Genomic DNA, 21,759 nt, shown 5'->3' on the forward strand with positions numbered 1-21,759 from the left:
TACAGGTGTCGAGTGAGGTGTGGAGCAAACAAAGACCCCCGGCAAAAAGTGCAAATCCTTTAATCGCAGCCACATTTTTTACTTATATACAGTGAAATTGACCCTAATAAACTTTCTCTGATTCATCTCAGTACATTGCAAAGTTAAAAACCTCCGAGCTATTCGATACATTCAACAAAAAGCAACAAAACTAATGGGAACAATCTGAATGGCACAAGTGTCAAAATTAATTGGAGGGGGTGGTGTCTCTCACACATCCTAAAAAACAGCTTCAAAGAAACACATTTCCATACATTCGCTTGGGGAGGGTTGAGGAAAACGGCACGAAAACCCGCATCCGAAAGGTTATTGCCAGCGAGCCATCAGTGCGTGTTCTGTGCAGCCTGTAACTCAGGGAACCATCGATGCGAAATTCCTCAAAAAAGGCACTTAAATAGGGAAGGGGGATGCATTTTCTCTCTCTAGAACACCCGAAGACGATCTACAAATGAATGCATTCACGCTTAAATGTTATTCCTCAGTCAAATGAAGTCAAAAAGTGGATAGGGACGATTCTCCTGTGCAAAAAGCTGACCTGACGTGTTCTTGCGTGAAGCGCAACACGTACAAACAGGTCAGCCATGCTTTTGCTCGAAAACAGTGGTTCCCAACCAGGGAAATGATCCAATTTCAGATCACTGGTCTGAAAATCTTTATGTACATTATTTACTACAAATGATGCATCTTTGTTGTTGTATCTATGCCAGTGATTTATAATGACAGGCAGTAACAATTAAATGCTAGACATAATTAAGATGGGCGTAATTACCAGTGTAGCTACTTTTTGTGATATTTTTGTTTAGTAGTGTGCCGTGAGAAATTTTTTTTTTTCATTTTTTTTTTTTTTTTAAAGGGTTCTGAAATGATATTCAAATGTTTTGTTAGCTTGATAAAGGTTGGGAAACGCTGCTCTAAAACACTCAAGTTGCTCGTCTAAATGGTAAAATACTTGATTTCATAATTTAAAAGCTATTAAACGACAACAGGAAAAAGGCACTAGTCACGGAGATGAGTCAAGTGAGCATGGGCACGTCGTCCTCTGAGGTGGCGTCTTCGGAAAGCGGGATGAGCAGCACGTCGTCGTCGGAGGAAGACGACAAGGAGAAGGAGGGGGAGGCCGAGAGGGGCATGGAGTTGCCGGACGAGGACGACGGTGACGCTCTAAACAAGGACAGACTTAGGCCCAGCGTGTGGAAGATGGAGGCCAGAGAGGGGCTGCTGGGCGGGATGGCCACCGGGGGCGTTTGGGGCGCCTCGGCGGGCGGAGCCGGGGGAGCGTACGGAGGCGGAGGCGGGGAAGCGGAGGACGGCGACGGAGCCCGAGACGACGGGATCGCTTTCTGAGGCACGGGCCGGTTGACGGCCTCCACGGGAGACGCGGAACCGGCGGGGGCCGTGCGCGTCGGCTCCTGATGCGGAGGAGCGGCGTCGGGCGGCCGCTGGCCGTCGGCGGCCGTCCGAGAGGGTCTGGAGGGGGGCCTGGGGATCAGGCCCCACCTCCTCATGCGGCGGACGGCGCGGCGGACGAATCGGGGCCTGCGTCTCCGGTGCGGGGAGGTGACCGCGTCCTGGCGAAGGAGTTGCAGTATTCCCCTCAGGGACAAGGACGAAGTCTGAGGGAGCAAAACGTCATCGGGTCAGTCGCATTGATTTTGAGTTTGGACGGCAAAAGAACGCAAGTACAGCTAAAAGAGTGCAAAGTGGCTAATGTGCAAATAGATGTGACTGCGCTAACTTGGGACTTGCTTGAAAATTGACAGTTAAAATTTTAGACTTGCACGTATGTAACTCCTACCTCTGGTAAAAAGTCATGCGTTTCTCACCTCGTTGGGGTTTTCTGTGGGGAAGTCCTCCACTGGGGGGATAATGCCTTGTGCGATCAGCTGACCGTAAGAGGGGGGTGCTTGCTGCTGAATCAGCTGAGCCTCGTGCCGGTTAACCGGTGCAAACATGCTGCAGGCACAAAAGACATTTGGATGCATGGACACTCACTTTCAAGTGTTTTCACCCCCAATTTATTGGAAGATTCAAGTTGAGGTCCGACAGGAGACTTATTTAGATTTATAGGGACAAGACATACAGGGACTCCAGAGACTTGTCGGGACTTTTAGGGATATGAAGACACTTGATTTTTAGGGCCTGAAGAGACTTGTGGGGACTCAAGACACTTGGGGAGACTTGAAGGGACAATAAAAGTCTTGTCGGGACTGACAAAATTTGTAGAGACTTTTATGGACCGAAGAGACTTTTAGGGACTGAAGAGATTTATCGGTACCGGTATGGACATAAAGAGACTCGTTTGACTTTTCGGGAGATAAAGAGACTTGTAGGGATTTTTAGGGGGGTGAAAAGATTAAGGATTTCTAAGCAGATGAAGAGACTTGTCAGGACTTACATGATGAAGGGACTTGAAGGGACTTATCGGGAGCTTTTTAGGGAAATCAACTCATTTGTAAGCCTTCTATTTTTCAGCGTAATGCTGTAAGGAGAGATTGAAATTACCTGAGTGTTTTGGGATCATAATTTGGGGTATATTTACGGGATGATCTATATTTTAGGAATTTTTATGGGGGATCCAATATTCACGAATTCTTGCTATTGGCAGGGGTTCTCTCTAGCACTTGATTGTTAATTTCACACTTGGTGGGCAGGAACTTCCGAGACACAACTGTTTGAATACAAGCAATTCAAAGACCAATTGTCCACGATATGTCCTCTTGAATGCCCGAGTGCGTCAGCGGGTACCTGTACTCCCTGGTCCGGAGCGAGTACAGCTTGCAGGTGCAGCCCATGGCGATGACCAGCAGCAGCCCGCAGACCAGGCTGCCCACCGTCGCCGCCGTGATGACTTTGCGCGGCAGGACGACGGTGCAGTTGAGCTCGTCCGTGCCGTCCTTGCAGTCCACCTGGCCGTCGCAGCGCCAGTTCTCGAACACGCACCTGGGAGAAGCAGACATTGAAACGGAAAAAAGTTCTGCCTCACTAGTAACAGTTGTTCTACTAGTGCGCCCTGCAAAGGCACAGAAATGTCATACAGTAGCGCAAAAAAAAACATTACTAGAAAGACTCGTTCTTGTAGTGCGCCACAGTCACTCTACTCGTGTGTGGTTGTGTGCTACTAGTATTACTAGTCAAGCGCTAGATGTCGACGAGCAGAATTAGTCCCGAGTAGTAGCAGCAAACACAGTTTTTCACTAGTGCACTTTTGCCTCACTAGTGACATGCAGCGGTTCTACTAGTGCGGGTCTGCGAATACTTTGCAGATTTTTGAGGGCTTTTAACAGTATTACGGCTGACCTGTCACTGTCACAGTGGAAGGTTCCGGGCTGACACAGGGCGCAGTCCCTCTCGTCGCTGCCGTCCGCACAGTACAGCTGGTAGTTGCAGCGCTCGCTCCCCGGATAACACACGGGGCGGCCGGCGAAGCGGCCGGACGCCGCCGCCCTCTGGCCGGGGACCCCGCAGGCGAACTGGTCGCGGCCGCAGCCCCGGCAGCCCTCCTCGTCCTTCCCGGTCTCGGGGCAATCCCACTTGCCGTCGCAGCGTCGCTCCTGGGTGAAGCAGCCCCCCGAGGCGCCGCCGCAGCGGCCCACCCAGGGGGGGCAGTAGCTCCCGACGTGGAACGTGGCGTTGAAGCCGCTTCCCTCCGAGCCGGGAAGCGTCTGGTACGTCAGCGACAGCAGGCCGGTGTGGGACTCCACTTGGACCCCTTTGTAATTGGAGGCGCTTGTGATCTGTTGGTGAATCAAAGTCAACCTTTCCTCTCATTGATTATTAATAAATAAAATTGTCAAAATTAACCATTGCACCTTTTCCTTTTTTTCCCCCAAATCTGCATCCTAAGCACAAAAGTTGACCCACCTCTGCTTTTTTCCTTTCCAAATTGCGTGACTAAGACTCACAATTTTAATCAGGTCTCCTTTGCCTTGCGCTCGATTGTGGACTGTGAGCGTGTCCCCGGGCCCCAGCACCAGCTGCTGCAGGTCCAGCCTCAAGGGTCGGGAGTCGTCGGGGTCCAGAGTCCAAACGCACAGTAAAGGGGGGCCCCGAAGAGCCGGAGGAGAAAAAGTCCCATAGAAGGTCCGGAGATGTCCTCCACAGGGCCACTCGGCGGGAGCGGGCGTCACAACGGGCTCCCTGTGGAGCTCATTGTCCTGCCTCGCCTTCAACAAGGCCAGCAGCTCATCTGTCCTGTCGTCCTTGTGGCTTTTCACAGCAGGACTTTGATTCCCAAAGTCCCCGGCACCGTTCCTCTCGGCCGTTTCGCCGTATTCCTGCGTCCCTGGCGGCGTCCCCTCGCCGCCGCAGCCCTCCTCGTCCGTGCCGGCGCCGTCCCCTTCCCCGAGACACTCCACCTGGCCGTTGCAGCGCCACGAGAGGGGCAGGCAACGGCCTCCCAGGCATTCGAACGACGTCATGGGGCATTCGCCGGAGTACGAATCTGTCAACACCATACAAAGAATATTGCATTCCCATAAATCCCATGGAAAATTTCGCATTTGGAATAGTTTCCAAATGACCCATCTTAACTTCCCATTGAAATTTACCATAAATGTTCCACACCTTCGCAACTCTACAAAGAAGCCCCTGTACAACTTCCCAATTTGAACCCAAAAGAAAACGCACCTCTGGCGTAATTCAAGCGAAATGATGACACGGGGTATATGTGTGGCAGGAAGTGGTGCACCACTGTGATGTTTCCGCCCGGGAATTCAACTGGCGGCGGCAATTTGGAGCCGCACAGAACGAGCGGCGCGCCGCCAGCGGACGATTTGACCGACAGCCACTCCTTCCTGCACCGAGCCGAAAACTGGGAGAAGCTAAAAGAGGCGAGAGGTTAAAATGCATTTAAAAAATAAATACAAATCAGCAGATGATTCACACACTACTCTCAAAACGTATGGGATATTCAGCTTTAAGGTGAAATTTAAGAACGAACATAAAATGTACTAAAGTGAACCCATGTATTTCATGGATGCATGCGTGTACCTGAGGACGACCGGTTCCCCCACCGAACCCTTAATGGTCCAGCAATCATTCGTGGCACCAAAACGGTAGGAGTAAGTGTGGTAAGCAGAACTCCTGATCTCTCCCACGTCACTGTCCAACACTTGAAAGGAATGCCCACAGTGGTCTGAGGAAAGCCGGACCCCCCACCCAAAAAAAAAAAAAGAAAAGAAAAGTGATGTTTCACTGCAAACTGGTCTTGAAAAAAATACAACAGGAAGCTTTCACTTTGCAGGAGTTCAAGTAAACATAGCTAGCCTACTATTGCACGCTTACAGAATTCATTCATTCATATTGGTTAGATTTCAGTTTCTGACTAAAACACCAGCATGAAACATTGAATGACAGTCCTTACCGAAACAAAGCACCAGACGTGACCGGCTGCAAGCTGCGGACAAGCAAAAACATGAGGTTAACAGTCTGATACACTTTGTCAAACATATTCAGGAATTTCCATTTACCCACCAGCGAAGCAAAAAAGCATCAGGCTGCGGATGTGCACCATCGTGGACACTCAAACGTTTTATTAAAAAAAATAATAATAATAAAAGTCAGAAAAGTGCCATTTTTGGAGGTTGTGTTCTGGAAGACGTCACCTGTAGAGTAAAAATAGATATTTTGTAAAGTTGCATTTAGAAAAGAGAACAGGGATTCCCAACTAAGTATCCAACTTCACCTAATCGGTCCGGAAGTTATAAAAATTGTTTTACTTATGATTTATCTTCGTTCATGTGTGCCAGCGACATACATGTTCAGGCAGAACAGTTAAATACTCTTCAACACAACATAAGGTACAATTAAGCTGTGTCAACGTTATATTATATACGTTCAATTTATAGGAGTTAGTGCGTGTACATCTTTTAACACAAAAGTGTACAAAAGGTTGTACTTTTGAAGAGCACACAAGGGTTTTAAACAGGCATAATCTCACATGTGGCTCGCGTTAAACTTCATTTTACTCCCCCACTGGACTCCACGTTTCCCCGAATTTGTGCGAAGCGGGTTAGTTTCTGTCTGAAAGCCATAAAAGCTTTCCTAGCCTGTAGCATCCGGTCGAGCTACATGCTAACGTCCTCGCTTCCCTCCCAAGTCCCATTTGCCCAACAATGTTATGTTATTAAATTATGTTAAACACTGCAACATATAAATATGAACTGTCGAAACGTAAGAAAATAAAGGGGGGGAGGTTAGTACGTTACCTTGTCTTTCAGTTTCTTGTTGCCAAGTTCGGAGCAACTTCCGTGTTTTTTTTTTTAGCACGATGACGTGGAAGGGCGGGGTTTCGATGTCACGGGATTACACGTTTTACTTCAGAAGCATGTTCCCTTTCTTAACGATAGGTGTCACTGTTGCTCAATTTAAATTGCCGGAAGCTGCCCATCGTTTCAGCACGTCTGCCATATTGGATGGGGCGGATCTGTACCCGAAACTGAAGCAAGTCACTGGACGGACGGAATAAAGAGACAACCTACTAAGTGTAGAACATTAATGCCTCTCATTAATATATTTCGAAAACACATAGGCAGGCGCCAAAAACTATGTATGTCATTTTTAATCTGATGATTTTCAATGTTTAGTCGATACGTTTCTGATATAAGTAAGCAGTAAGCACCAAACCAACAAGAGAAGGTTTTAGTTCCGGGAGAAATTGAAAAGGTTTTGGTCCCAAGAGAAAGTATTAGTCCCAAGAGAACATTCTAGTCCCAAAAGAAGGTTCTAATCAAAATAGAAGTTTCTAGTCCCATGAGAAGGTTTTAATCTCGAGAGAAGGTTCTCATCCTGAGAGAAGATTTTAGCCACAAGAAAAAGTTCTAGTCAAAAGAGAAGATACTAATGCCGAGAAATAAACTGGTCCCAAGAGAAGTTCCTACTGTGATCTGTGATTATGAATATTGAAATGCGCTTTGCCACATAGAATATGGCGTCAACATACAACTCGGTGCCCAAGACGTGTGTGTATGTGTATGCTGGACACACAGCAGGGCCAGGAAGGGAGAGAGGGAGTGAAAAAAAAAATGCACACACACATCTGGAGGAGGACCCAAAGGCTTATCCATCGCTCTGACCACGTCCACACACGCTGTAAAACAATCCCAGCAAAGGGGGGGGAGTCTAGAAACAACAGATGGGACGATTTCACCATTTTGTCTGGAGTTCTCAGTTCAGATTTGACTCGCGCAAGTTCGTTTTTCTTGGATCATCCGGGAAGACGTCAGGATTTGTGCAGCGAGTCGGTCATCAGTCGAGGGGGGAGGAAAAAAAATGTTGCCACTCTTGGTCACCGCCGTGGCCTGCGCCCTCCGGTGCTTTTCGGCCGCTGCGGATGTGTTGAAAGCAGAGGTAAGTCACAGTCGCATTCTATTTCTTGTACTTTTCCCACTTTTAAGACATCATCATGAGCTAAAGACCCCCCTCGCCCCCCCCCCCCCCCTTCCGCCTGGCAGGGATTTTTCCAGACACGTGCCGCAACTGATGCTCCAGTGTATGGAAAAAGCCTGGTCCCAATGAATGCCCTTTTTGATCAAAGTCTGTCTTCTTGTGACTCACGTTGACTTGGAATCTTGATCGCAACGATATTCTCTTGTTACGACACGTTTATCTTGGGCTTGTTCCGCTTTGTTCAGAAGACACAAAGGGGAGAATTTTTTTTGTTTCTTTTTTTTTTTTTTTTTTTTTTTGCCGGGGGGTGGGAGTTTAATAGTTTTCATCTGCCTGTGCAGATTGAAGACATCTGGGGGTGCAAACGTGAGTCTCCCGACGTGACTGTTTGACCCAGAAAGTGCAATTTTGCTGTAGGAAAATGATTTGAAATAAGGCTCAGTATACTTACCTGAGACACAGCGGGTCAAAAGACAATTAAGACTGTTTAGAAACAGTTAATACAGTGGACTGTTTATACTGTTTCCCTTGGGTAAGCACCCATGACGGGAAGTGAATCACACATTTTTACTTGGCCGTGCGGGATGCAGGACCGAAGGACATCGTTAGTCACTGACCGCAAGGCCGCGCGGACGCAGCGGCCGTCCGTCGGACCGTGTCGAAAATAGACGGCCCGCGGCGTTGCATCACCTGCGCACCAAAGCGCGTGATTCAAAGACGGAGCCGTGACGTCAGTGCGTGGACAAAAATATATGGCGAAACTGCACAAACAAGCTGACTTGAGACGAATCCCGCTGTTGCTCAACATTCCGAGAAACGACGAGACACACTTCCATACCCGACGCAAGTTCTTTGACCAGATTTCAGCCTCTGCTTTCGCCTATTTGTCAAAGATGGCACAAGTACTCGCACGGTATATTGAAGTAGAAGTACAGACGGGTGGAAAAGAAAGTACTGATTCAACTCCTGTATTGAAGTAAAACCAAAAAAAAAAAAAACTACAGACTCTTAAATGTACTTAAACTTCCCAAGAGAATAGTCCAGTCCCAAGAGATCTTTCGAATCCTGGATTAACGTTTAGTTCTCAGAGGATATTCTAATCCCAAGAGTCCCGAGAGAAGGTTCTCGTCAAAGAAATCGGTCTCGTCCCGAGAGAAGGGTTGAGTCCCAAGTGAAGGTTCTAGTTCAGAGGTAAGGGTCTAGGCCCAAGAGAAGGTTTGGCAGCGGGCCCAATGCTCCCCAGTTCTGGTCCCTGGTCCATGTTGCTGCTGTCCCTGGTTTTCCTCTAATCAGAACCCAAAATCTCAAATCAATCAAGATCTCAACCACGGCTGACTTTACATCTCTCGTTTTGCATCTTTTTCACGTTGTTCCAGAGGTTGGAAAAAGTCCTGAGCCTGTTTTGACAAAGTAAGGACTAGAAAGTGCAGATCATTGTTTTGAGGAGGCAAATCTACTTGAGTACAGTAAGAGTATTTGGACTTGGTTACTTCTCACCACTGCTATTTGTCTACGAAAAGTGCTTAGCTGGAGCCTGTGAGTGAAGGAAGTGGGCAGCAGTGAAAACAAACGGGTGGAAAAGTGATGATGCCAGCGCTTCACGGCCATCTGGGTTCAATTGGCTTCATCTCGACTCGACGCTCGCACCAAAGACGCCGTCGAGCGGAAAGCGACAACTCCAGCGACCGTCGAGGTTTTTTCACGCTCACTCCGAGTTTCCCCGGATACGGCAGCGCTGGCGTTAACTGGGTCGCCGGGGCAAGGAAATCAAAGTAATGTGAGATTCCAAAGACGCGGGAGTGGGATTTTTTTTTTTTTTTTTTTTTCCTTTCCACTGGCGCAGACACAGGAACAACTGACTCGGTCTCAAATTGAAATTCAGCGATACTTCCAAACTCTCTCTCTCTGGTCTGGTATACTTGAACTATCTTGACCTCGCCTCGCCTTGACACGCTCGCGCTCTCCTTGAGCAACTCCCTCACCTTGAAAACCTCCCAGAATGCACTTCCAAAGAACGGTTTCAAATCCAACGGGTCACATGGCAACCTCAATGGGCGTTTAGGGAAAGTACTATTTAGCCTCACTTGCAAGAAAATTCTGCGCACTAGTAGAACTACGGTTACAAGTGAGGCAAAACTGTGTACTAGTGATGTTATCAAAACCTACTAGTTAACATTCAACACTTCACTAGTAGTACTAGTAGGGTGCAGATATCCACTCGTGCAGTTTTGGCTCACTAGTAGCATGGCGTTGTTCTACTAGTGCGCAGAAATGTCCTACAGTAACATTCAGTCACAGTCATTTGAGCATTCATTTGACATCCTTAAGGTCCATGTACTAGTCCGCACTTTGTCCTTACCAGGAAGACAATTCAGTGCACTAGTAGAATGACGAGGGCACACTAGTAAAATAACTGCCTTACTTATAACGTTTTTTTTCCACAACTGCCTTCCAGTACTGTATGACATTTCTGCAAACTAATAGATTGACTAGGGTGCACTAGAAGAGCAACTACATGTTACTAGTAAGTATGGCAACATGTTTAACCATTTATTAAATGTCCTGCTAGTGCGCTGAATTGTCCACGTACTAATACGCTCTTTGTCCTCACTCGTAAGACAATTCAGCGCACTAGTAGAATGACCAGGGCTCACTAGTTGAATGACTGTCTTACTAGTAACATTTTCCCCCACTACTACCTTCCACAACTGTGGGACATTTCTGAACACTAGTGGAACTACAGTCCACGTTACTAATGAGGCAAGCACTAGCTGACATCTGCAAGCTAGTAGTAGAACAAGTGAAGTGCTAAATGTTAACTAGTAGAACTTTCTAATGTGACCAGTAGTACTAGTAGCATGCAGTTGTATATTTGTGCCGTTTTGCCTAGTGCACAATAATGTCATACAGCAGTAGAAGGAAGTAGTGGAAAAAATGTCCCTAGTAAGGCAGAATTGTCTTCGAAGTGATGACAAAGAGTGTACAAGTACATGCACAATTTGGCGCACTAGTAGGATAGCGAATAAATGCTCAGCGCTTGACATGACACGACTCGCGTATTAGCGTGAATACGCGTCCGCAGACACACTGCGCACTCTCAGGTGTGTGTGTTTACCCAAAGCGGCAGCCGCCAGCCCAGCGGCCACACGCGGCCAACAATAGCAGCCATGTTCAAGTCTCGATAAATAGAAGCTTTGATGCCGCCTGCTGCTCCGTTGGCGTGGAAACAGCGGCAGTAGTCAGGAAGCCGTGAGGATGAATCCAATCAAATGTCGAAGTCATCCCGAGCGGCGGGGCCCAGCCTTTTTTTGCGCCATGCTTCACGTGAAACAATATTTTGCGGGAACGGCATCGAAACAAATACAGTGAACCCCCCCATATTCCTAAAATTCCTATTCAAGGATTTTTGGGGGCCAAAGCAATAAAAAGATGACTTTGGCGGCATCTCGGTGCCAGGGAACTAGGCTGAAGTGAGTTAAGGAGCTTCGTTCAGAAAAAAAAGTCATGCTTTGCCGTTATTTTGTGGCTTCTGTAAGAACTAATACAACTTTTCGGGGGGGGGGGGGACAATTACCCGCGACCTTTCCCTATTGGCGGCAGGGTAAAAACGGATGATTAAAAATCCAACTCACTGTGCCGTTGAAAATAGTTGTCGTCATCAGTCGGAGCCCCGCACTTGTTTCTTTTCAACGAGCCAGTCCCATCTTGGGGTAATGGGAGACAAAGACACCCAAAGTGTTACATAGTAGTAGTAGGAGCTAGTTTGCCAAGTACACAGGCCGTGGCGGATGTACCCGACTTCAAAATCAAACTTCTTTTAGACTCTGATGCGCAAGAAAATGTTTTGACCGCCGGCCCAGAGGACTTTGGGCGAAGACGGTGGTGATTCCGAGGAGAATGTGCAGGGAAGTTGAGAAGTTGCCACTGTGTCTGTCGACATAAGTGAACCTTGTTCCTCAGCCACCGACCGCGCTGCCACGTCACCAACAGGTAGCCGTCCGTGTGTGCCCCTGGTCCCTCCGTCCGAGTCGCATGCTGTTGCAGTCTTGAGGAGAAAATCAGCACCAGAGGAGACAGATGCGAGATTTTGGACTCGTTCCCTTTGGACTTGGTCGAGACCAGAGGCGGCAAAAGTACTTACAATCTGGATTTAAGTAGAAGTAGAAACAACGGGCCGGCCGATATGGACTTAAAACCGATTCATCGACCGATCAATTTTTTAAATATATAATGAGTAAAATTACTTCTTTTTTGGTCTCTTTACACTTACAACAATAAACGTATGAATTACAGGCACAACATTTGACTGTTTTACCTAAAATTGACCAAAATCGGTCTATTTTTTTGTTTGTTTGAATGTCATTATCTTTGTATTATTTTGCAATTTGTTGTTATAAAAAATATAGATATATATATATCGACCAAATTTCTTCCGATGTGAAAAAGGCTAATATGGGCCAGTCAATGAATTAGTCGGGCCCTAGTACTGATACTTGTACAACAACAACAACAAAGACTCCTGTCCTCAGGCGTGTATTTGTTTGGCCCAGTAACAGAGAGAGGATGGACTCCATTACTTTTCCAACATTGGGAGTCGTCTTTGGCTGCGAAAGTCAAGACAGACTTGTGGGTCGCGGTGACGAAAGCTTGGATTTGGCGCAGCGTTACGCTCTTATGTTCAGCACCTCGGCATGAAACGCACGCGTTGCCTTGCTCTTCCGACCTGCCTGGCTTGTCTGAGCTTGCCACGCAGGTCCAAACGAGCATCGGAAGCTGATGGGAAGCAGCCCGTATGTAGCCCCAACGTGTGCGTTGCAAAAAACCCTGCGCTACGTTTCATTGTTTGCCCTCCATGTCCTACTCTGTCTTGAAGGCGTGGCTGCAGCAATATGGCTACCTGCCTCCCGGTGACGTCAGAGCGCAAGCCTTGCGCTCGCCGCAGTCCATCGAGACGGCCATCGCAGCCATGCAGAGGTTCTACGGCTTGACCGTCACCGGCTCAATAGACTCCGGCACGCTAGCGTGAGTCTCGAGAAGTCGTCTGAAAAAATCCGCCAGATTGTCTTGACAGATCCAAGACATGAGAACTTTGTTGTAGGGCGATGAGTCGTCCACGATGTGGAGTTGCAGACAAATTTGGGCCAGAGCTCAAAAGCAACCTGAGGAGGAAGCGATACGCCGTGCAGGGGTTGAAGTGGGACAAGGCTGAGGTGACTTTCAGGTCAGGATTACACGCTACAATTCATTGTTGTCCTTCTGCGCCTCAAGTCTGAATCGGTCTCTCTCACGGTAGTATACAGAACTACACGCCGAAAGTTGGTGAACGGGCTACCTACGAAGCCATCCGGAAGGCCTTCAAAGTGTGGGAGAGTGCCATCCCGCTCGCCTTCAGGGAGATCCCGTACAGCCACATCCGGGGCAAGGTGGACAAGTACGCGGACATCATGCTCTCCTTTGCCGAGGGCTTCCATGGCGACAGCACACCGTTTGACGGCGAAGGCGGCTTCCTGGCCCACGCCTACTTCCCCGGTCAGGGGATTGGGGGAGACACGCACTTTGACCTCGCCGAGCCCTGGACCGCCGGGAACGTGGACCAGGGTGGGAAGCCAGAGACCGGTCTTCTCTTGGATTTGTTTTCCTCAGAAATGAAACCATGTGCTGTTTGTCTTTTCACGAAGGGAATGACGTTTTCTTGGTGGCCGTCCATGAATTGGGTCATGCTCTGGGTCTGGAGCACTCCAACAACCCCTCTGCCATCATGGCCCCCTTCTATCAGTGGATGGACACGGAAAACTTCCAGCTTCCAGACGACGACCGCAGAGGCATCCAAGCCATCTACGGTAAAGAGCTGTCCAAAGATAAACGGCATCATTTCAAATCGAATACGTTGAATTCTGTTTCTGATCGCGCAGGGACCAAGACAGGCGGCCCTCCTCCTCCGCCTCGACCCACTAAGTCCTCCAGTCCCAAGAGACCAGAAGACGGTCCAGACATCTGCGAGGGACACTTTGACACCATCGCCATTCTTAGAGGAGAAAAGTTTGTCTTTAAGGTATCGTCACACCTCATATGCGTCGACCACTTTCTACTGCGGTTGCAAATTTTGCTGATTTGATGACCGCGTTTAATCACCGTTCATGAACCTTCCAGGACAACTGGTTTTGGCGCGTGCGCAACAATAAGGTGCTTCCAGGCTACCCCATGGCCATCAGCCACTTCTGGAAGGGCCTGCCCTCCAACATCAACGCCGCATACGAGCGGGAAGATGGGAAATTCATCTTCTTCAAGGGTAAGTGCCAGGTGGCGTGGATTTTGGACCCTCATTTAGGAAGTCACCGCAGCAGCTCCTGCCCACGAAGGCCCAGACATGACATTGGGGAAAAACATTTGGAATTGATCATGGAAAGGAGTAAATCGGGTTGATGAGTATAATTAGTGTACAGACTGTAGTATTCATGTGTTGGCTGTGCCTTTAAGGGGCGTGGCCTAGTAAGTCACATCAAGTTCTGGGTCAGCGGATCTGAAGCTCGCTTGTAACTCAGCTTTTGGCTCGCAACGCAAAGTTAATAATCAACCAAGCAACAGCTCAAACTAGATAAACTATTGCGCTTGGATAAGTCAAGGTACCACCGTATCGACAATTTATGTTTGGTTTCCCATACAGGTGACAGGTACTGGGTCTTTCGTGAGTCCACAATGGAGAAGGATTCCCCCAAGAGTCTGAAAGACATAGGGACCGGTCTCCCCAAAGACAAAATGGACGCAGCTCTCTTCTACACCCCCACGGGACAGACGTACTTCTTCAGAGGCACTAAGTGAGTTAGGGGAGGGGGGTGCAAAAGATGAATCACGAAATAGCGGGGGTTGACCGTATTTGCACCCACGTGGCCCTTGCAGGTACTACCGCTTCAACAAGAGGACTCGCACTGTGGATAGCGGCTACCCGAAGCCGATCAGCATGTGGAGCGGCGCGCCAGACAACATCAAGGCCGCCATTATGAGCGAGGACGGTTGTAAGTAAAGTACAAGTCAAATTGAAGCTCTCCTCCCAAGCAAATGAGTGACCGAGCCCCCTTTCCTTCAGCGTACACATACTTCTACAAAGCCAACAAGTATTGGAAGTTCAACAACCAGTACATGAAAGTGGAGTCCGGCTACCCCAAATCTGTGCTGAGCGATTGGATGGGCTGCGAAGGCGAGGAGCCCAAGAAGGGTCGCGAAGAGGAGGTGATCATCCTGGAGGTGGACGAGGCTCAGAGCGGCGGCGGACCGATCGCCGTGGTGATCCCAATCCTCCTCTTGGTCCTGGTGGTTGTCACCCTGGGGGTGTTGTTGTTCTTCAGGAAGTACGGCACGCCCCGGCGCCTCCTCTACTGCCAGAGATCCCTTCTGGACAAGGTCTAGGCACCAGTGACTGATGGACTAGCACAGAGGGACCCAAAAATGAGCGGGCGAGGGCCAAGTGAAGATGGAAACTGGGAGACGGGATGGCACGAGCAAAGTGAAGACGGATGATCGGGGTGTCCAAATATTTGGGTGGTTTCTACATTATGTGTCGCGTAGAAACCGAAATCCGGTGTATTTGTACGGTAACTATTTACATGGACTGTGTCGCAGATTAAGAACATGCCTACAACCTCGACTCCAGAAGGGATGCACAGTACCAACGAAAACAAAAAGCAAAAAAAAAACAACAAAAAAAAGACAATGACTTTTCAGCTTCCTCCCTCATATTCTAGTTTTTTTTTTTTCTCTTTTACATACACTACTCCAAAAAAGTTAAGGATTTTGATTTTAGGGGTCAAATTTCAGGATGAACCTAAACCGCTCTGTAGATCCTTGACGACTGAACTTTTTTTTTTTGACTTTCCCATAATCTTTTGATTTCCAACTGTTCAATGACAAGGACATTCCACCTTCTATGCCTTTCTGTGACTCTTCCAGTCACTTTGTTGCAACCTTTTGCCAGTCTGACGCTCAAAGCTCATTGGCCATTCCCTCCTCCGAACATCCCGTTTTCTCGCAACTTTGAGGCTGTAAACGAGATGTTCTGAGAGGGAAGTGGCCACTGAGCCGAAAGTGTCATCAGCGATGCGGAGAGACTGGAAGAGACACAGAAAGGCAGAAGTGACCGTCTTTGGGAATGTATTGGCCCATTCAGCAGCTTGTTGACGCACAGCAAGCAAAAAGTTGTGAAACATTGAACAGGTTTCGAGAGAGTCAAATTAAATTCAGTTCATCCTAGAATTTCACCCAAGAGCCCAATATGCCAAACTTTTCGGGAGTACCGTATGCCTAACTGGACGACTCCGGCTGAACTGCTGTTTGATTGTGAGACATGAAAGCCACGTATCATTTTCTGTTGCAAAACGTGCAAAATCATCATATTTTAGATCCAAATGCCAAAAATAATGACAGGCATACAACGTTCCTACATTTTAGTTGTTGTTTTTTTGTTTGTTTTATCACTATTGCGTCCACAGATGTTACTGTGGCACAAGCGGCGATATTACATAAATAGTCCACGTGGTACAGAATTTTGTTGTTTTCTTATCTGCACAGCTGCGGTCAGAAGGGAGAAAAAGGGATCGGCAGAGAGAGAGATTCCAACAATACGGTGCAATTTTTTGGGGGGTTTGTTTTTGTAAATTATCGGTGCATTTGTGTAATTATTATTTTCAGTACAGTTATAGTTATTGTTGTCTCCTAGGTTGTTGTTGTTTTTTTTCCCTCTTTTACATCTTTACATTGTCAAGAGTCCTGCTGGACAGAGGCACAGCGCGACAATGATTAAGCGAGTAATCCAAGTTTACAACGCGCGCGCGGAGATGAATCCGATCAAATCAGGTGATTATTTTGAAAGATAATCCAGACATTAGCACGTGATAACAATCAATGCTATTTATGAACACAGGGTGCTGAGTTTCTTAAAACAAAACCAAGAAAAAAAAATAATCGAAGGTGAATTGGAGTTCAAACGATTATATTTATAATGACGAGTGTATCAATAAAACCGAATGAGATTGTTCTTGTGGCTTTTTATTGCCAAGCATCTGCACTCCCTGCAAAGGGAAATACTGATGAGTCCGAAGTTTTTCAGGTTTTTTTTTGGTTTTTTTTGTGCTGACACACTGTCTCACAGTCTGGCCTCTCTGTGCCTTTGCGGGAAGTGGCTGTTTGCAATTCAACCTGGATTTTTGGGGGTTTATTTTTTTTTGTTCGAGTGACCTACATAATGGCACCTCAACAGCTACTTTTTCCAACTTAGGAAAACATCTGCTAAAAAAAATGATGCAGCGCCCCTTTTGGTACGCTGCAAAATGCCATTACAATTTGCATCTGGAAAGTATTCACCGCGCTACAGCCTTATTCCAAAAAGGATTCATTTTATTCCCTCCAAATTCTACACACAACACCCCATAATGACAAGATGAAAAAGGTTTTGGGGTCGAAACTTGAAAGGTGCTGCAAAGAGGAATGGACAAAACTGCCCAAAGATACTGACGTGTTCTAAGCTTGTGACACTTGGGGCTGTGCGTACTTACAGTTGAAACCAGAAGTTTACATACACAATATAAAAAGACACGAAATCAGACGAAGCATTTCTTATTTTTCCATGACTTTCGTTAGAGTCAGAGATTTATATGCTGTAAGGTTTAAACAATTTGTGAGAACGCAGATGTCATGTCATGTCTTCGGAAGTTTCTGGTAGGTTTATTGACAACATGAGATAATGAGAGACACACCTGTGGATGTATTTGAACTACACACACACGAAACACACTGCTTCTTTGTGTAACATCTTGGGAAACGCAAAAGAAATTAGCCAAGACACCAGGAAGAGAATTGTGGACTTTCACAAGTCTGGTTCATCCTTGGGTGCAATTTCCAGATGCTTGAAGGTGTTACATTCATCTGTTCAAACAATTACACGCAAGGACAAACACCATGGGAATGTCCAGCCGGCATAGCACTCAGGGAGGAGACGGGTTCTGTGCCCCAAAGATGAACGTCCTTTGCTCCAAAATGTGCATCACAAAGCCCTAATTTCAATTCTATTGAAAATGTATGGGCAGAACTAAAAAGGCATGTGCGAGCAAGGTGGCCTACAAACGTGCCTCATTACACTTTGAAGAAAGTAATGAAAACGTGTCTATAAAATACTCTCTCATTAGTCTGACATTTAGCAAATAGCAATTTTGGCAATCCTAACTGACCAAAAACAGGAAAGGTCAAGTCTGATTTCATGTCAGTGAGGATGAAAAAGCTTTCGTGTCTTTTCTTATAGTGTGCCTAAACTTCTGGTTTCCTCTGTACGTACATGTAAATTCTTTTTTGGTTGTTTTTTTATTCTTAATAAATATGAAGAAATTCAAGTTGTCATAGTTGGGTGTTGTGTGTATGATTTTTAGGGGAAAAATATGAATTTATGCCATATCGGAATAAGGCTGACGCCCAACAAAATGAGGAAAAAGTCAAATGTAATAATGCGGACGCACTGTCATATACGGGTACTTCCTCTGTTGTCAGCTGATCTGCCATCACCCAAACAGACGTCAGCCCCTTCCCCCACCCACACAATAGCCAACATCTGCTTCTCATTTCCTCAAAAGCAAAACAAGGCGAGGAGGGAGGAATGAGTCGGTGGGAGGAAGGAGGAGGAAAAAAAGCACTTCCAGAGGAGGTCTCACGTGGACAACTCGTCAACCCACTGTCCTCGACAACAGTTCTGTAGGTCAGCAAAAGTATGAATGGTGGCTTACCTGTTTGGGAGTCTCATCCCACACTGCTGACTCGGCTTTTAAACACCATCTGCAAAACGGTAGAGTTACACCTTAACAGTACGGTGCGGCCGCAACCTCACGACGAGACCTGCGATCAACGCTCGCCAACGCTTCGGGGACGTAACAAGAAATATTACGTTTACTATTGAACAGTTTTTGGGATGATGCGTCTTATGTATTATCTAAATGTCCGCATGACATGAGTTCTGCAATATTTATTATTTAGAATGTTATTTTACTATTTTTCATTACTGACAATAAATCTGTTAACCGATTTAGTTGAAAAAATAAGTCTGTAGAATTGTTCTAATTATTTACAGAAACCAATAAGCCAATAAAAAAAATGTATGTATACATATTTTTATTTACTTCTTTACAATAAATGAACCAATTATTTAGTCAATCATATTAAAATATGTATTCAAAACTTTTTAAATTATTAACCTTAAATAAAACGATCAAATATTAAATTAAGACAACTAAAAAAAAAAACGTTACAGCAATCAGTACTTTATTCTTTTATTTCCAAAAAATAACCAATTATTCAATAAAATATCTTGGCATATTTAAAATAATTTACAATAAATAAAGCAGTTATCTAATTACAATTTTTAACAGTTTAAATGTAGACTATATTTCTAATTGTTTTCTTATATTTTTAGATAACTAACAAACTCATATGCAAATTATAACAATTTATTTTAAATTGTCTACAACAATTTATGTATTGAAGAATTATTTTACATGAATTAACCAATTATACACCCAAAATTATTTTTGGATTATTATTTCCAATAAAGCAACCATTTATTTAATAAAACAGCTTACAAATATTGTGTTTCTTTATTTCCCGTTGAAAATTATTTACAATAAATCCAACTAATTCTTTAGAAACAGTATTTTCAATAAATAATTTGAGATACGTGAACACGCACAAAAAAAAAACTACATTTAATTGAATAATCAATTTTAGGGAGAAAGAAAAAGCCTAACTTAATACAATAAATATTAGTGGAAACTTGAGCGTGTAAATGCTCGGTGGGACAGATGAAAGAACATAACAGGCCTTAGTTTTTAAATGTCTTTTGCGTTTTGTTTGAAAAGGCTTTTAGTCATATAAAGCACAGTGAGTTACCTTGTGTATGAAATGTGCTATGTAAATACATTTGCCTTGCCTTCGGGTGGCCCCCGGGCAAGACAAGACTTAGCCCACCCCCGCACACTGCTGAAATTAGGTTCTTCCCTCTGGCCAGAAAATGCACAAAATGGCGTTTGTGACTTCCGATTGCCCTTTCCTGGAGCAATACTGCCCTCCAGTGGAAGCTGGAAAGACTTCAACAACAGAAAATCCCCAAAAATGGCACAAACCCAGTAGAACTCATTTATTCCATTAAAATGCCACACATAACTGGACATTGACAATAACATAATTGGGGGGAGTTGTTATTTACCAGGCTGTTTTTAACTGTGAGGCTCCTTCGTCTTCTTTAGCAGCTGCCCTTTAGGTTTGAGCAGCAGAGACTTTTTGTGCTCCTCGATTCTTCGAGCTTCCTCCTCCCTCTTCCGACACGACTCGATGCCTCGGTCTACCTCGGAATCCAGCATGACGATGCGCCTCTGCGGAAGAAACCTTTAATTTTACCCGAAAGCATAAAACTAATCGGCCATTTATGGAAATAGTCTTTAATGGGGTATTACAGATGTTTATGTTTACTATGAATCGTTACAGTATTGAACACATTGAATAAATAATAGGCTGTGTTTGGAATGGCTCCTTATCCGCTATATACCGTGCCCTATATAGTGACTTTGCCCTTCAAAAGTGTAACAAGTACGGGTTGAGATTCACGTGTGGGATACTTACCGCTAATTCTTCCCTCTCCTGCCTTCTCCTCAACGCGCCCTTCATTGGAGGTGCCGGCCTGCCATCTGCAAACACAATTGAAACCCAGCGGACCCTTTCTTTAGGTACACAGCGCTTCAAGGACACACACACACATGTATATGTATGTATATATATATATATATATATTTGTGTTTGGTGAATTTCTACCTGCAAAAGACCAATCAGGTAGATCGGTCAGCGGTCCATATTCGGTGCCACTGCGTGCAAGTCCATGCCTAAATGACAAATATCAAACGGTATACTGTCTATATTTACAAACTACAATTATCAGGGGTTTGGGGGGCGGTTATAATGGCAAAACCACATCAACAGTTTGCCTTCATTTTCAGAAAGTGCAAAATTAATAGTTTTAAAGCTTACTTGAAGCACAACTTTGTTCCCCCAAGTTATTAAAAGGCTACTGTAAATAATTGACATACAAAATTCATTTTTAATTTTTATATTAAAGTCTGTACTTTATTTTTTTTATTTTTAGCAAAACAGTCGAATCAGTACTTCTTTTTTTATTTTTACAAGCATCTGTACTTCTACTTAAGTACAAAGTGTGAGTAGCCGTAGTTAAATGCCACACACACACACACACACACACACACACACACACACACACACACCCACAAAACTTTGACACCCCAGTAACATTTGAGTCCAACTTACTCTTTCCTCCACTTTTCTCCAGCTTGAGCTCCTCGCGTCGTGCTCAAACTTCGGCCGCAGTGTTTTAACGCTGCAACAAAACAAAAAAGGAAGAAACAAATCAGTGAAGACGTTCGAATGAATGTAATCTCGACACTTGCTAACATTAGCCGTTCGCCATGCCAAGACAAGACAACGTCACCGCCGTTAACCGTTTGTCGGTTAATACAAGGTGAAACCCATGAAACAAACTGTTACTATCACACAAAACGATTCGCTACTCAACAAGCGTGGCCATGTCAACACATAAGTCAAACGCATTGTCTGTCTCACCGGGGAAACATAGCATCCTTACGGGCGCCGCCATGTTGTCTGCAGTTCCACCCAATGACCGCCAGAGGACGCTAAGAGACACTCGCGTGCCTGCAACTGCACAAAATGGCCGCTAGATGACGTCAAAAAACACTCATGTTTTCCCTGCGTGGACTCAAGACAAATATTTGATTATTCTGCCACTTTTTTTGTCCTCGTAAACTTTCACAAATACTTGAAACCATAACAAAGTCAAAACATTCATGTCATTCAAGACATCCCGACAAGTATTTGCCCCATTTCCCAAATTCACACGTTCCCCATATTTTCTATGAAAACAAATCCAATTTAAATGGAGATGGATCTTTTTTTTTTTTTTATACTCATCGTTGCATATTTCTCTCCTTGTTCAATTATTCATCAAACATTTCCAACATCAAATATTCAGCTCATTTGTGACATATTGGAAAATACTTTTCACATTTCCCAAATTCTCACATTTTTCATGTCAAAATTTCCAAATTACTGCAGAAATTATATCATTTTGTTACCTAACTCACAATTTCCCCCCAGTATTTCAGTACATTTCCGAAGACAAAATCCCCAAGTTACTATTAGTATTCTATGAATATCGATTCCTCACTGCTATTATCGATAGGAGTGGCATTAAGAATCAGTGCAGCCGTGAAATATTTTTAT

The 21,759-nt window shown here is 45.4% G+C and overlaps 3 protein-coding genes across 6 annotated transcripts; 1 reads left to right on the forward strand and 2 right to left on the reverse strand.

Annotated features, from left to right (window-relative positions):
- Positions 1–44: 44 nt before the first annotated feature.
- Positions 45–12,305, reverse strand: lrp10 (low density lipoprotein receptor-related protein 10). Of its 3 annotated transcripts, none has more exons than XM_061763108.1 (10): positions 11,058–12,305; positions 5,512–5,642; positions 5,402–5,434; positions 5,029–5,173; positions 4,666–4,859; positions 3,942–4,480; positions 3,337–3,773; positions 2,785–2,979; positions 1,863–1,992; positions 45–1,652 (listed from the first exon to the last, which is right to left on the reverse strand). In XM_061763108.1, exons 2-10 carry the CDS (start codon positions 5,549–5,551, stop codon positions 1,053–1,055), a joined length of 2,313 nt encoding a protein of 770 aa, XP_061619092.1. In that variant the 5' UTR covers positions 5,552–5,642; positions 11,058–12,305; the 3' UTR covers positions 45–1,052. The 3 variants fall into 3 exon arrangements, with proteins under 3 accessions (XP_061619092.1, XP_061619093.1, XP_061619091.1); XM_061763109.1 differs by lacking the exon at positions 11,058–12,305 and adding an exon at positions 7,074–7,209; XM_061763107.1 differs by lacking the exon at positions 11,058–12,305 and adding an exon at positions 6,246–6,958.
- Positions 7,251–16,453, forward strand: mmp14a (matrix metallopeptidase 14a (membrane-inserted)). Of its 2 annotated transcripts, XM_061763115.1 has the most exons (10): positions 7,251–7,386; positions 12,299–12,447; positions 12,524–12,646; positions 12,719–13,023; positions 13,104–13,265; positions 13,338–13,477; positions 13,576–13,714; positions 14,090–14,240; positions 14,323–14,438; positions 14,510–16,453. In XM_061763115.1, exons 1-10 carry the CDS (start codon positions 7,309–7,311, stop codon positions 14,827–14,829), a joined length of 1,683 nt encoding a protein of 560 aa, XP_061619099.1. In that variant the 5' UTR covers positions 7,251–7,308; the 3' UTR covers positions 14,830–16,453. The 2 variants fall into 2 exon arrangements, with proteins under 2 accessions (XP_061619099.1, XP_061619098.1); XM_061763114.1 differs by having other exon boundaries at positions 13,104–13,477.
- Positions 16,454–19,576: 3,123 nt separating this feature from the next.
- Positions 19,577–21,173, reverse strand: mrpl52 (mitochondrial ribosomal protein L52). Its single transcript, XM_061764386.1, has 5 exons — positions 21,082–21,173; positions 20,770–20,839; positions 20,263–20,330; positions 20,074–20,138; positions 19,577–19,826 (listed from the first exon to the last, which is right to left on the reverse strand). The coding sequence occupies exons 1-5, from the start codon at positions 21,113–21,115 to the stop codon at positions 19,671–19,673; spliced, it is 393 nt and encodes a 130-aa protein (XP_061620370.1). The 5' UTR covers positions 21,116–21,173; the 3' UTR covers positions 19,577–19,670.
- Positions 21,174–21,759: the final 586 nt, after the last annotated feature.

Source organism: Phyllopteryx taeniolatus, chromosome 23 (assembly GCF_024500385.1).
Source record: "Phyllopteryx taeniolatus isolate TA_2022b chromosome 23, UOR_Ptae_1.2, whole genome shotgun sequence".
Classification (NCBI taxonomy): Eukaryota; Metazoa; Chordata; class Actinopteri; order Syngnathiformes; family Syngnathidae; genus Phyllopteryx; species Phyllopteryx taeniolatus.

Excerpts from the sequence above, each read along its gene's own strand:
- lrp10 (XM_061763108.1), bottom strand. The coding sequence starts at position 5,551 with ATGGTGCACATCCGCAGCCTGATGCTTTTTTGCTTCGCTG. Across the intron at positions 4,860-5,028 it reads GGGGAACCGGTCGTCCTCAG|CTTCTCCCAGTTTTCGGCTC; the intron begins GTACACGCATGC and ends CGCCTCTTTTAG. Across the intron at positions 3,774-3,941 it reads AAGGAGACCTGATTAAAATT|ATCACAAGCGCCTCCAATTA; the intron begins GTGAGTCTTAGT and ends ATTCACCAACAG.
- mmp14a (XM_061763114.1), top strand. The coding sequence starts at position 7,309 with ATGTTGCCACTCTTGGTCACCGCCGTGGCCTGCGCCCTCCGGTGCTTT. Across the intron at positions 13,478-13,575 it reads GAGAAAAGTTTGTCTTTAAG|GACAACTGGTTTTGGCGCGT; the intron begins GTATCGTCACAC and ends TGAACCTTCCAG. Across the intron at positions 14,439-14,509 it reads CATTATGAGCGAGGACGGTT|CGTACACATACTTCTACAAA; the intron begins GTAAGTAAAGTA and ends CCTTTCCTTCAG.
- mrpl52 (XM_061764386.1), bottom strand. The coding sequence starts at position 21,115 with ATGGCGGCGCCCGTAAGGATGCTATGTTTCCCCG. Across the intron at positions 20,840-21,081 it reads AAGGATGCTATGTTTCCCCG|CGTTAAAACACTGCGGCCGA; the intron begins GTGAGACAGACA and ends GTTTTGTTGCAG. Across the intron at positions 20,139-20,262 it reads ACCTGATTGGTCTTTTGCAG|ATGGCAGGCCGGCACCTCCA; the intron begins GTAGAAATTCAC and ends TTGTGTTTGCAG.